Source organism: Phalacrocorax aristotelis, chromosome W, assembly GCF_949628215.1.
Source record: "Phalacrocorax aristotelis chromosome W, bGulAri2.1, whole genome shotgun sequence".
Taxonomy (NCBI): domain Eukaryota; kingdom Metazoa; phylum Chordata; class Aves; order Suliformes; family Phalacrocoracidae; genus Phalacrocorax; species Phalacrocorax aristotelis.
Window position 1 is genome coordinate 12,508,983 of NC_134310.1, and position 12,076 is coordinate 12,521,058.

Below are 12,076 nucleotides of genomic sequence, written 5' to 3' on the forward strand. Positions count from 1 at the left end.
TAGCTATCTCCAAATGTAGTAATAACATTGTATGTAAACTGAGATAAACAAGAAAATGTGTGGTTCTTGGCTAAGACAGAGCACCACTGTAATGTAGTTAGCCTCTAGGGTTTTACACTGACTTAATAAAGTATTTAAAAATTAATATTACTATTTCGTAGAAAAGATTTCAAAATATGCATCCTGGGAATAACCAAAGTTCCTGAAAGCTGGGCTTCTTTCAAGTGACTATCCTTAAGACAATATCAGTAATTAAAACAAACAAACAAACAAAACCCCAAACAAACCAACGCCAAATAAACAAACAAAAAAAAAACTAAAAAACCAAAAACCACAACCCAAACAAAACAGCCCCCACCTGAAACACCTGCCAGACTGTGACATCCCCCCCCCATTTCTGAATGTTAAACTTTCATAAATTTCCATTAAGTGGAAGAAAGTTCTAAAGTACTCTTTCATGGGAATTACATTATTGATAATTTGAGATAATGTGACTGATAATGTTATAAGGCTAGAAACAAAATTAGAGCTTTTGTAGATAACTTTAGGAATTAAGCATTTCCAGCTCTTACTATTTTTAACCCTTTGAAAAATTAAAACTAGCAAATGAATACAAATGACTATTACCAGCCTCTTGTCTCAGAATAGCATAATGGTGGCGAGAGGAAGTCTACACTAGAATGAAAGGGAAAATTAATATCTTTGCACTCTTCAATTGTAGCCTGTGGAGGATAGAAGGAGAGTTCGAGCAATTCTACCTTACACCAAAGTGCCAGAAACTGATGAAATAAGGTATGTTTTAATAATAGCTAGAAGCAATTGTGAAATTCTTGGAGTATTTATAAATCCTAATGATGTCAGTATATGTTCGCTATGCAAATGCTTTCCAGTTACATCTTAGACTTAATGCTCTGAGAGGTTAAAGGTATGATGCCTCTTTTTCTTTTTTTTTCTTTTTTTGTCTTGTCATTTCTCTCCTTGTCTTTTTTTCTCTTTTTCTTCCCCCCAATATAGGAATAACACTTTTATTCTGGGTATACTGTTTGTATTTATTGTAAGGGGAGTTACATTTAATTGCTAGAACTGTGAAACTTAGTTTAGAAGTAGAACATTGCTAATTTCAAAGGCTTACCTACTTTGAGAAAGATATAAGTTTTTGCATGAAGGAATTCTGTGCAGAAGTGTCTCGTGAGGTTTTGAAATTGGCTCTGAATTTGCCTGCAGAAGTAGCTAGTAACAGATAAATAGTTCAATCCAAACCAATCTTGACCACTATAAAGAGAATGTGAGAATTGAGTCTGATAAAATTAAGAACAGTATTTTTAGTGTCTTCCTTGAAATAAGGAAAAAAAGGAGACACAGCCAAAAAACCTTGCCTTTAACATTCTAGCACTAGTTTTGTTGCTTGTGCCTAAAAACTGTCCTTAAAATGGAGCAAGAATGATTCCCTTTCCTTCTCCCTCTCCCCTCTTTTGGAAAGAGTCTGTATCGAACAAATGATACTTTACATCTTAATATTTTAAAAAGTTATTGAATTGCCTCTCTGGCTAGCAGGTGTCTACCAAGCAGCTCTATCACTCCCCCTCCTCAACTGGACAGGGGGGAGAAAATATGATGAAAGGCTCGTGGGTCAAGATAAGGACAGGGATATCACTTAGCAATTACTGTCATGGGCAAAACAAATTCAGCTTGGGGAAATTAATTTAATTTATTGCAAATTAACACCAGAGTAGGATAATGAGAAATAAGAACAAATCTAAAAACACCTTCCCCCCCACCCCTCCCTTCCTCCTGGGCTCAACTTCACTTTAGAATTCTCTGTCTCTTCCCCCCAAGTGGCGCAGGGAGATGGGGAATGGAGATTGTTAGAGATGGGGAAAGGAGTCCTTCAGGAATGGACTGCTCTAGCATGGGTCCCCCACGGGGTCACAGGTCCTGCCAGGAGCCTGCTCCAGCATGGGCTCTCCATGGGGTCATGGCCCCCTTCAGGCACATCCACCTGCTCCAGCGTGGGGTCCTTCGCAAGCTGTAGGGTGGCTATGTGATCCACCATGGGCCTCCATGGGCTGCAGGGGGACAGCTTTCCTTACTGTGGTCTTCATTGTGGGCTGCAGGGCAATCTCTGCTCTGGTGCCCAGAGCACCTCCTCCCCCTCCTTCTTCACTGACCTTGGTGTCTGCAGTTATTTCTCTCACATAGTCTCACATATCTCTCTACCGCCTGCTGTTGTGCAGCAGTTTTTACCCCCTTCTTAAATACATTATCATACAGGTGCTACCACTGTTGCTGTTTGGCTCAGACACTGCTGCAGCTCCCCCCACCCAAAACCTTGCTGTGTAAACTTAGTACATACTCTCTTATGCTTTTTTTTTTTAAAATGCTACTGCTACTCATTTCCTTTCTAACACTGATCTACCAAGAAAACCTGTGGGATGATCTTTACTCCCCACTTCTCTTGCTTTTTCACAATATGTGTTATGTGGAAAGGATGCAAAACCAACAGTCCTATATCTAATAAAAGAACATACGTGTCATCATTTTGACTGGGATGGAGCTAATTTTCTTTATAGTAGCTAGTATGGGGCAATGTTTTAGATTTGTGCTAAAAACAGTGTTGATAACGTGGAGATGTTTTAGTTGTTGCTAGGTAGTGCTTACACTAGTCAAGGACTTTTCTAGCTTCCCATGCTCTGCCAGGTGCACAAGAAGCCAGGAGGGGAGAGGGGGCACAGCCAAGACAGCTGATCCAAACTGGCCACAGGGATATTCCATATCATATGATGTCATGCCCAGTATATTAACTGGGGGAAGTTGGCTGGGGGAAGCAGTGATTACGGCTCAGGAACTGGCAGTGTCAGCCAGCAGGTGGTTAGCAGCTCCATCACTTGGGGTTTGGTTTTTTTTTTTCTTTCCCTGGGTTTCATTTCTCTCTCTCTTGTTACTTTCCTTTTCATATTATTATTACTATAATAATTATTATTATTATAGAATCATTAAGGTTGGAAAAGACCTCTAGGATCATGAAGTCCAACTGTCAACCCAACATTACCATGTCTCCTAAACCATGCCCTGAAGTGCTGCGTCTGCTTATTACTATTACTATTTTATTTTAATTATTAAACTGTTCCTAACTCAACCCACGAGTTTTCTAACTTTTGCCTTTCCGATCCTCTCCCCCACCCCACAGGGGTGGGGGGAGTGAGTGAGCGGCTGTGTGATGCTTAGTTGCTGGCTGGGGTTAAACCATGACAGTCCTTCTTGGTGCCCAATGTGGGGCACAAAGGGTTTGAGATAACAACAGTTGCTGGTCACAGCATTGATTCATCAGTTGTCAATATTAGTTTATCCGATCTACACCAAGCTCTTGTTTTTGCTGTACATATTAAAGATTGGTGTTGGGTTTTTGTAGTTTGCTGTGCTCTCCAGTGATTACAGATGTTTTGCCTAGGAGATTTGTTATTCAAACACTGGCCTTGAGCTTTATGTGGTATTTGGGTACTGTACTTTGTCTCCATGAGGTGGTACCCAATCAGCAATTATACCTCCTCCTCTGAGAGGTTTTATATGGAGGAAATACAGAATGGCCCTCTCCACGTGGAGTAAATGGGTTTCACTGATCACCTAACGGGCTCGAATAGGAAACCCCAGTCGTCCAGGAATCTTGGAAGTGATCATGGACTGGCCAGAAGGCAAAGATTTTGGATTATCACCAGAGGAGGAGGTGACAACCCCCCTGCTTGAGCAGGTACACCTAGAGCAGGGTAGACATGAATGCATCTAGGTGGGTTTTGAATGTCTCCAGGTGTCGTGGTTTAGCCCCAGTCAGCAACCAAGCACCAGGCAGCTGCTTGCTCACTCCCCCTTGGCGGGACGGGGGAGAGAATCAGAAGAGTAAAAGTGAAGTAACTCATGGTTTGAGATAAAGACAGTTTAATAGGGAAAGCAAAAGCTGCGCGAGGAAGCAAAGCAAAACAAGGAATTCATTCACTAATTCCCATGGGCAGGCAGGTGTTCAGCCGTCTCCAGGAAAGCAGGGCTCCATCACGCATAACAGTTACTTGGGAAGACAAACACCACCACTCCCAGTGTCTCCCCTTCCTCCTTCTTCCCCCAGCTTTATATACTGAGCATGATGTCATATGGCATGGAATATCCCATTGGTCAGTTTGGGTCAGCTGTCCCAGCTGTGTCCCCTCCCAGCTTCTTGTGCACCTGGCAGAGCACGGGGAGCTGAAAAAGCACTTGACCAGTGTAACTGCTACTTAGCAACAACTAAAACATCTCCCCATTATCACCACTGTTTCCAGCAAAACTCCAAAATGTAGCCCAATACTAGCTACTACGAAGAAATTGAACTCTATCCCAGCTGAAACCAGGACACCAGGGAAGGAGATTGCACAACCTCTCTGGACAGCCTGTTCCACTGCTCTGTCACTCTCACAGTAAAGAAGTTTTCTCATGTTGAACTGGAACTTCCTGTGTTCTAACTTGTGCCCATTGCCCCTTCTCCTGTCATTGGGCACTACTGAAAAGAGTCTAGTCCCATCTGAAAAGAGTCTAGTCCCATTGTCCTGACACCCACCCTTTAGATATTTATAAGTATTGATGAGATCCCTGTTCAGTCTTCTCTTCTCCAGGCTAAATAAACCCAAGTCACTCAGCCTTTCCTCATAAGGGAGATGCTCCTGTGCCCTGATCATCTTGGTAGCTCTCCACTGGACTTGCTCAAGCAGTTTCCTGTCCTTCTTAAACTGGGGGGCCCAGAACTGAACACAGTACTCCAAATGTGGTCTCACTAGGGCAGAGTAGAGGGGGGGATAACCTCTCTGGATCTGCTGGCCACACTCCTTTTAATGCAGCCCAGGATACTGTTGGCTGCCTTGGTCACAAGGGCACATTGTTGGCTCAGGGTCAGCTTGCTGTCCACCAGCACTCCCACGTCCTTCTCAACAGAGCTGCTTTCCAGTAGTTCAGCCCCCAGCCTGTACTAGTGCATGGGGTTGTTCCTCCCCAGGTGCAGGACCTTATACTTGCTCTTGTTGAATTTCATCAGGTTCCCCTCGGCCTAGCTCTCCAGCCTGTCCAGGTCTCGTTGCATGGCAGCACAGCTTTCTGGTGTATCAGCCACTCCTCCCATCTTGGTATCATCAGCGAACTTGCTGAGGTTACACTCTATCCCATCATCCAGATCATTGATGAATATGTTGAATAGAACTGGCCCCAGCACAGACTGCTGGGGAACACCACTAGTGACAGGCCTCCAACCAGGCTCTGCCCTGTTGATCATGACCCTCTGAGTTCTGTCGTTGACCCAGTTCTCTATCCACCTCACTGTCCACTCATCCAACCCACACTTCCTTAGCTTGCCTGTGAGGATGTTATGGGAGACAGTCTCAAATGCTTTACTGAAGTCAAGATAGACAACATCTACTGCTCTCCCCTCATTGATCCAGCCAGTCACGCCATCATGGAAGGCTATCAGGTTGGTCAAGCATGATCTTCCCTTGGTGAATTCATGTTGACTATTTCTGATAACATTCTTGTCCTCTGCATTCCTGGAGATGATCTCCAGGATGAACTGCTCCATCACCTTTCCAGGGATGGAGGTGAGGCTGACTGGCCTATAGTTTCCCAGGTCCTCCTTCTTGCCCTTTTTGAAGACTGGAGCGACATTTGCTTTCCTTCAGTCCTCGGGCACCTCTCCTGTTCTCCATGACCTTTCAAAGATGATGGAGAGTGGCTCAGCTAGAACATCCACCAGCAATTTCAGCACTCGCGGGTGCATCCCATCGGGGCCCATGGATTTGTGAGGATCCAGTTTGCCTAGGTGATCTCTGACCCAGTCCTCCTCAACCAAGGGGGAAGTTTTCCTTTCTCCAGATTTCTTTCTCTTTCCTCTGGGGGCTGAGATGCCCGAAGGCCAGCCTTAGCAGTAAAAACTGAAGCAAAGAAGGCATTCAGTAGCTACGCCTTCTCTGCATCCTGCGTCACCAGGGCCCCTTCCTTGTTCAGCAGTGGGCCCAGAGTTTCCACAGTCTTCCTTTTACTACTGATGTATTTGAAGAAGCCCTTCTTGTTATCCTTGACATCCCTCACCAGATCTTTTTCTAAGCAGGCCTTGGCCTTCCTTGTTGCATCTCTGCATACCCTGACAGCATTCCTAGATTCCTCATAAGCAACCAGTCCCTTTTTCCACATACTGTGAACCTCCCTCTTCCATTTGAGTTTCTCTAGAAGCTCTTTGGTCATCCATGCGGGTCTCCTGGCTCCTCTGCCTGACTTCTTCCTCCTAAGGATGTACTAGTCTTGAGCTCGGAGGAAGTGGTCCTTGAATACTGTCCAGCTCTTTTAGACCCCCTTGCCTTCTAGAGCCCTAGCCCATGGGATTCCTCCAAGCAGGTCTTTGAAGAGGCCAAAGTTGGCCCTCTTGAAATCCAAGGTTGTGATCCGACTTGTTGCCCTGCTTCTACCTCGCAGTATCCTGACCTTGACCATGTCATGGTCACTGCAGCCAAGGCTACCCCCAACTCTCACATCCTCAACCAGCCCTTCCTTGTTTGTTAGGATAAGGTTGAGCAGCACATCTCACCTCGTTGGCTCCTCCACCACTTGCATCAAAAAGTTGTCCTCGATGCTTTGCAGGAACCTTCTGGATTGTGCATGGCTTGCTGTGCTGCTTTTCCAGCAAATATCAGGACAGTCAATATCAGTGTATTTCCAGCAATCACAGGACAAGGGCCTGTGATTGTGAGGCTACTTCCAGCTGTCTGTAGAAGGCTTCATCAACTTCCTCTTCTTGATCAGGTGGCCTGTAGTAAACGCCCACAACCGTGTCACCCATATTTGGCTGTCTAATTTTTGCCCACAAGCTCTCAACTTGTTCTCCTTCCACTCCTAGGCAGAACTCGATGCATTCCAGTTGCTCCCTCACATAAAGGGCAACTCCCCCACCTCGCCTTGCTGGTCTGTCTTTCCTGAAAAGCCTGTAGCCATCCATGACCACATTCCAGTCAAGCGAGCTATCCCACCATGTCTCTGTGATTGCAATCAGATCATGGCCCTGCGACCGTACACAGACTTCTAGTTCCTTCTGTTTATTCCCCATGCTGTGTGTGTTGGTGTACAGGCATTTCAGAAAGGTGCTTGAGCATACAGGTTTCCCTGGAGAGGTGCACGAGCATCCACTATAGCCATGCAAAGTCTTGAGGTGGTTGGTCTCATGGTTGCCATCGCATGAAGGCACTACAGCAACTTTATCACTGCTCTGATTTACCTGTCTTATTCCCCCATTGTATGCGATGGCATTAGCATTGTCACTTTGGCCCCCATCCCCCAAGTTCCTCAGTTTAAAGCCCTCCTCACCAAGTTTGCCAGCCTGCTGCCAAAGATTCCCTTTCCCCTTCCAAACAGGTGGAGTCCATCCCTCCCTAGCAGCCTATGGTTGTTGAAGAACATCCCATTGTCATAAAAGCCAAAACCCTCACGTTGACACCAGCCACATAAACAGGAGTTGATTTGCATTATTCACCTATTTCTAGTCACCCATTTTTCCTCATGTCCTCTCCCTGCTTACACAGATGGAACCACAGGGTGGCATGTGGTGTGCGCCGCTGGTAACCCTCTTCCCTGAACACAAAAATGGCTGACTCTTAATAGCCAAGACATTGGTTGGTATGGGTGAGGAAGACCTATCTTTCTTCAGTTGCTGGGACAATTGTTGGGCCAGTTTCTCCACAGCCAGGATGCAGGCCTGTAGGGAGAAAGCAAGATTCTGTTTGAATTCTCAGAGTTGGCTGGTCAATCCATCCACCGTTGGTGCTTCCGTGTATTTCCAGATTATTATCGCCAGGGTGTTGGCATGTGACATTTGTGCATTTTATACAGACTTTTGCCACATGGACCGTGTGCACAGGATTTCATCTGGGTTCTTGGATACCTGGTTGTTGTCCAGGTTGCTATAGATAACCTCCACCTCAGCTAATTCCCTCAGATACTGCAGACCTTCCTCAGTGGTGGTCCACTGGCTTTGGGAATTTGCAATGTGTTCCATGAAGGGATACCTGTCCTTCACACTGGACAGTTGCCTCCAGAGGTTGAGGACTGCTTCCCCTTTTCCAATCCCTTTGTCAATGGCCTTATCCCTAGGAAGGGATCCCAGCTGCCAGGCTTCCTTATCCTCTAATTCTTGACTATTGGCTCCAGTATCCCAGTACTGGAGTAACCAGCTGAGAATTTGCTCACGTGGTTGACAGTTTTGCATATCTCATAGCTCACTTAAGGACAGGGATTGGGTAGCTTCTGTTTCATTTATGATTTCAGTCTCTTCCCCCTCCTGTTCTTGTGACTGCTCTACTGCAGAACAGGCTGCTGCTTCTGATTCTCTTTCCTGCTCCCTCTTAGGAGAAGCTTCTTCATCCCTTACCCAAGGAGTTGATTTCTGCTTCCATTGTTTCTTTATAATTATAGAGGTGACTGATATAGTTGAAGGCTGGGTCTCTAGTTTAGCCATAGTGTCTGTTGGTATGTTTTCAGCTCCAGAGACTCTCTTGTCTCCTTGAGGGTACTCAATAGTGTTGAGCAGTGTTCAGGAGGTGCTGGCCAGGCCCCAACACAGTGCAATAAGTTCTGCCTCTTTGGAATAGCCAGGGCATCTTTTTTCAAACTTTCTATCACTTCATCAGGATCTGGGAGTGAAGTTCCAGACCATCAGAGGTGACAACCTTTTTAGATACCTGCCCATATTCTCCCACATGCCTTGCCACCCATAACCACACTGCCGCGGGGCCTGTGTGATATTCCTAAATAGTTGGTTAACCTCGGAAAAAGCCAAAACAATATTCCGCAGAAATACCAGTATGAGTATTTTGGTTACCCAAACCCAGTCTTTAACATGTACAGCAAAAAAGGGAGCATGGCACGGATCAGATAAACTAATATTGAGAACAGATAAATCAATATTGTGACCAGCAACTATTAACACTTATAATAATTATAAATTCCTTCCAATATACTCTGGTCCAGTCTGTTATCTGAAACCCTTTGAGCCCCACATTGGTAACCAAAAAGGACTGTCATGGTTTAACCCTAGTATGGAATAATCGCTGGAGGTGACTTAGAAATTAAACTTATATTTTTAGAAAAGGTACAGCATGGAAGAAGCTTTCAGGGTAGGGTGTAGCTGACGTGTGAGAAATCCATTCCACGGAAGTACCCTAGGCTTGTAACCTTAGATGTCAGCAATGCCAGGAGAACTTGGTGTACTGACTCTAAGAGGATTTGTCCGGAGGGTGGAGTGGTGTGGAGGCACCATGGCCAGGCTCTGTGATAAATGGGGACTCGAGGTACCATGGAGCTGGTGTGCTGCATATTTGCTACCCTGAGGCAACAGTCTGTCGTGCTTTTGACAAAATGCTGTCCTTTTGGTGAACTTTGCTCATTATAATATCATTATAATACCAAAACACAACTCCATCCCAAAAGCTACCTGCCTCTAAGGTGCAACCACCCCTCACTGGGCATGCACTTTGAATTTTTCTAGTCTATACCTTTAAAAGTAAAGCGAGGACATTTTACACCAATCATAATAAAGGTATGTATGACTACAGTCACTCAAGATCCACCTGAAAGATAAAAAATAGTATAAAATGTGTGAAGAGAAAGAGGGTGTTAGGGAAGATACCATCGCATACCACTCTGACTTCTGGGACCAGTTGGCGGGCTGAGCCTCTCTTCCCCCCATTGGGATGCCTTTGGGTAAGATTAAAACATTTGGTTATACCAAGTGTTTCCCCAGGAAAACTTAGAAAACTCTCTATAGCTTCACTTTAAATTTCCAATGCATTAGAGTCGCTTCATATTTGCTTAACGCACTTGTAGCCTAGCAGTGTTACTAATTTTCTTAGTATTTGTGTGTGTCTTGTAACCAGCAATTCTATCACCAGTAATCCAAAGAACCTGTGTATCTGTTGCTTTAATAAATCGTACTATCCATTAATCTAGCCGTGATCATTCTCATTGAACGCAACCGGCCTGGGCAGCTGCCAAGTTAGTTACTAACAACAAATACTCTGATGAGTGGTTACTTCTACAACCCTTAGAAAATAAATGGTTGTCCAAGTCTGAGACTAGGACTGGGCTTAGCCGCACCTAGACTCCTCTTGGAGAAGGAGTTTAGAAAGCAAGGGGGTCCTGTCTGAACCTCATGACTCAACGGTAGGGTCTCTCCCTAGCCACTCCTCAGACTCCTACTATTAACACAACAGAAAATTGGCGTAGTCGGCAGGATTACCATGGATAAATTGCTGCAAAAACACAAATGTGCCCCTTCACAGGCTGGGAACGAGTGGGCTCAAAAATTTTGGAGGAGTAAAGAGAAAGTGGTAGAACACATTGAGCAGTGTCAGGCTGCGCAAAGGCTGGGAGCAAACAGTAAGGGTGTAATTTGTGCAGTGCTGGGAGCCCGTTGGTCTTGTGCTCAGCAAGAAGCGAAGGAATCCCCTGCTCCCCAACAAATTTCAAATGCTGAATATGCAGCTTTAAAATCAGAAAATGAAGTATTAAAATAATCATTGGCCTTTGAGAGGGAGACAGGCAAAAAACTAGGAACCCGAGTTGATGAACTTGTGAGTGAAAATAAACAACTTGCGAGTGAAAACAATCAACTTTTGAGCGAAAATAATTATCTTAAACAACAGTTGAAAAGGTTGAATTGGCTGATAAAGTGCTACCTTCCACCCCAATTAAGCAGATTCGCAGATTAATGCCCTGTACATACCCTGAGACCTGGGATGGGGATATTTGGCTTGATAGCGATGATGAGATTGCAGAAACCCCCGATCCCAAGCCAGAACCAGTTCCTTTAAGACCTTTGATTAAAACTGAGACCGCTGTCGATGATGATGATGGAACCCGCGTTACTGTGCAAACAATTCCATGGTCACCAGTGGAGTTACTGCAAATACAGGAGAAATTCTCAAGGCGGCCAGGAGAATCAAAAGTTGAGTATGTGTGGCAAGTTTCTCTTCAAGGAGGAGAACGAATTATGTTAAGTGAGGAAGAAGCTGGAAGCTACTGGGGGCCGGGAGTATTCTTAACCTCCACGCCAGAAAATCATAGCTATTCCTTAACTGCACGGGTTGCATACTGGGCAGGTGGTATAGATCCTCAGGAGAAAGGAGAACCGCTGGAGATTAAAGCTACTGGCTTCTCCAATATGGCTGCATCTACAACACCACCTAGCCTGCAACTAAGCTCCACACAGCTGCTTGCTTGCTCCCTGCTGGTGGGATGGGGTATTGGAAAAATTGGAAGGGTAAAAATGAGAAACTCATGGGTTGAGAAAAAGACAGTTTAATAATTAGAAAGAAATTAAAAAATAAAAATTTGAGGAATAAAAAAAAAAAACCCAAACAAAAAACTCCCAAGAAAAACAACAGAGAGAGGAAAATAAAACCCAAGAAAGACAACTGATGCAAATGAAAACAGTTGTTCACCACCAAATGACCGATGCCCAACCAGTCCCTGAGCAGTGGCCTTCCCTGCCAACTTCCACCCCCAGTTTTATTGCTGAGCATCAAGTCAGTGATGTCATATGGTATGGAATATCCCTTTGGTCAGCTGGGGTCAGCTGTCCCAACTGTGTCCCCTCCCAACTTTTTGTGCACTTCCAATCTACTTGCTGGCAGGGCAGTGAGGAGCAGAAAAGGCCTTGACGCTGTGTGAGCGCTGCTCAGCAATAACTAAAACATCAGTGTGTTATCAACACTATTTTCAGCAAAAATCCAAAACACAGCCCCATACAAACTACTGTGAAGAAATGTAACCATCCCAGCCACAACTAGTACACCTGAGTTTGGAATTACACTTAAGGAATAGCTTATACTAACCTTCCAGTAGTGAAACTCCCTTGGACATTTCAATGCTTTCTATTTATGTTCTTATTGTAGCTAACTGCATGTCTTTTCGAGGAACTATTCTTCATCTTCTTTTTAGCACTTATGTTCATATGCAAAGATTTAAATAATAGATATTCCACAGGCTTTATTATTGTCATGGTTTTAGCTGGGATAGAGTTAAT

At 44.7% G+C, this 12,076-nt stretch overlaps 1 protein-coding gene and 1 long non-coding RNA gene across 4 annotated transcripts in view; one reads left to right on the forward strand and one right to left on the reverse strand.

Moving 5' to 3' along the window:
• Positions 1 to 12,076, forward strand: part of LOC142049261 (ras GTPase-activating protein 1-like) — a 132,659-nt gene that overhangs the window by 37,450 nt on the left and 83,133 nt on the right. For both annotated transcript variants that reach the window (XM_075076768.1, XM_075076769.1), the window contains exon 4: positions 722 to 792. In XM_075076768.1, the coding sequence (XP_074932869.1) occupies positions 722 to 792 (71 nt within the window). The remainder of the gene's footprint in view (positions 1 to 721; positions 793 to 12,076) is intronic.
• The window catches only part of LOC142049262 (uncharacterized), a 363,337-nt gene that overhangs the window by 32,975 nt on the left and 318,286 nt on the right, over positions 1 to 12,076 (reverse strand). The window lies entirely within an intron of this gene.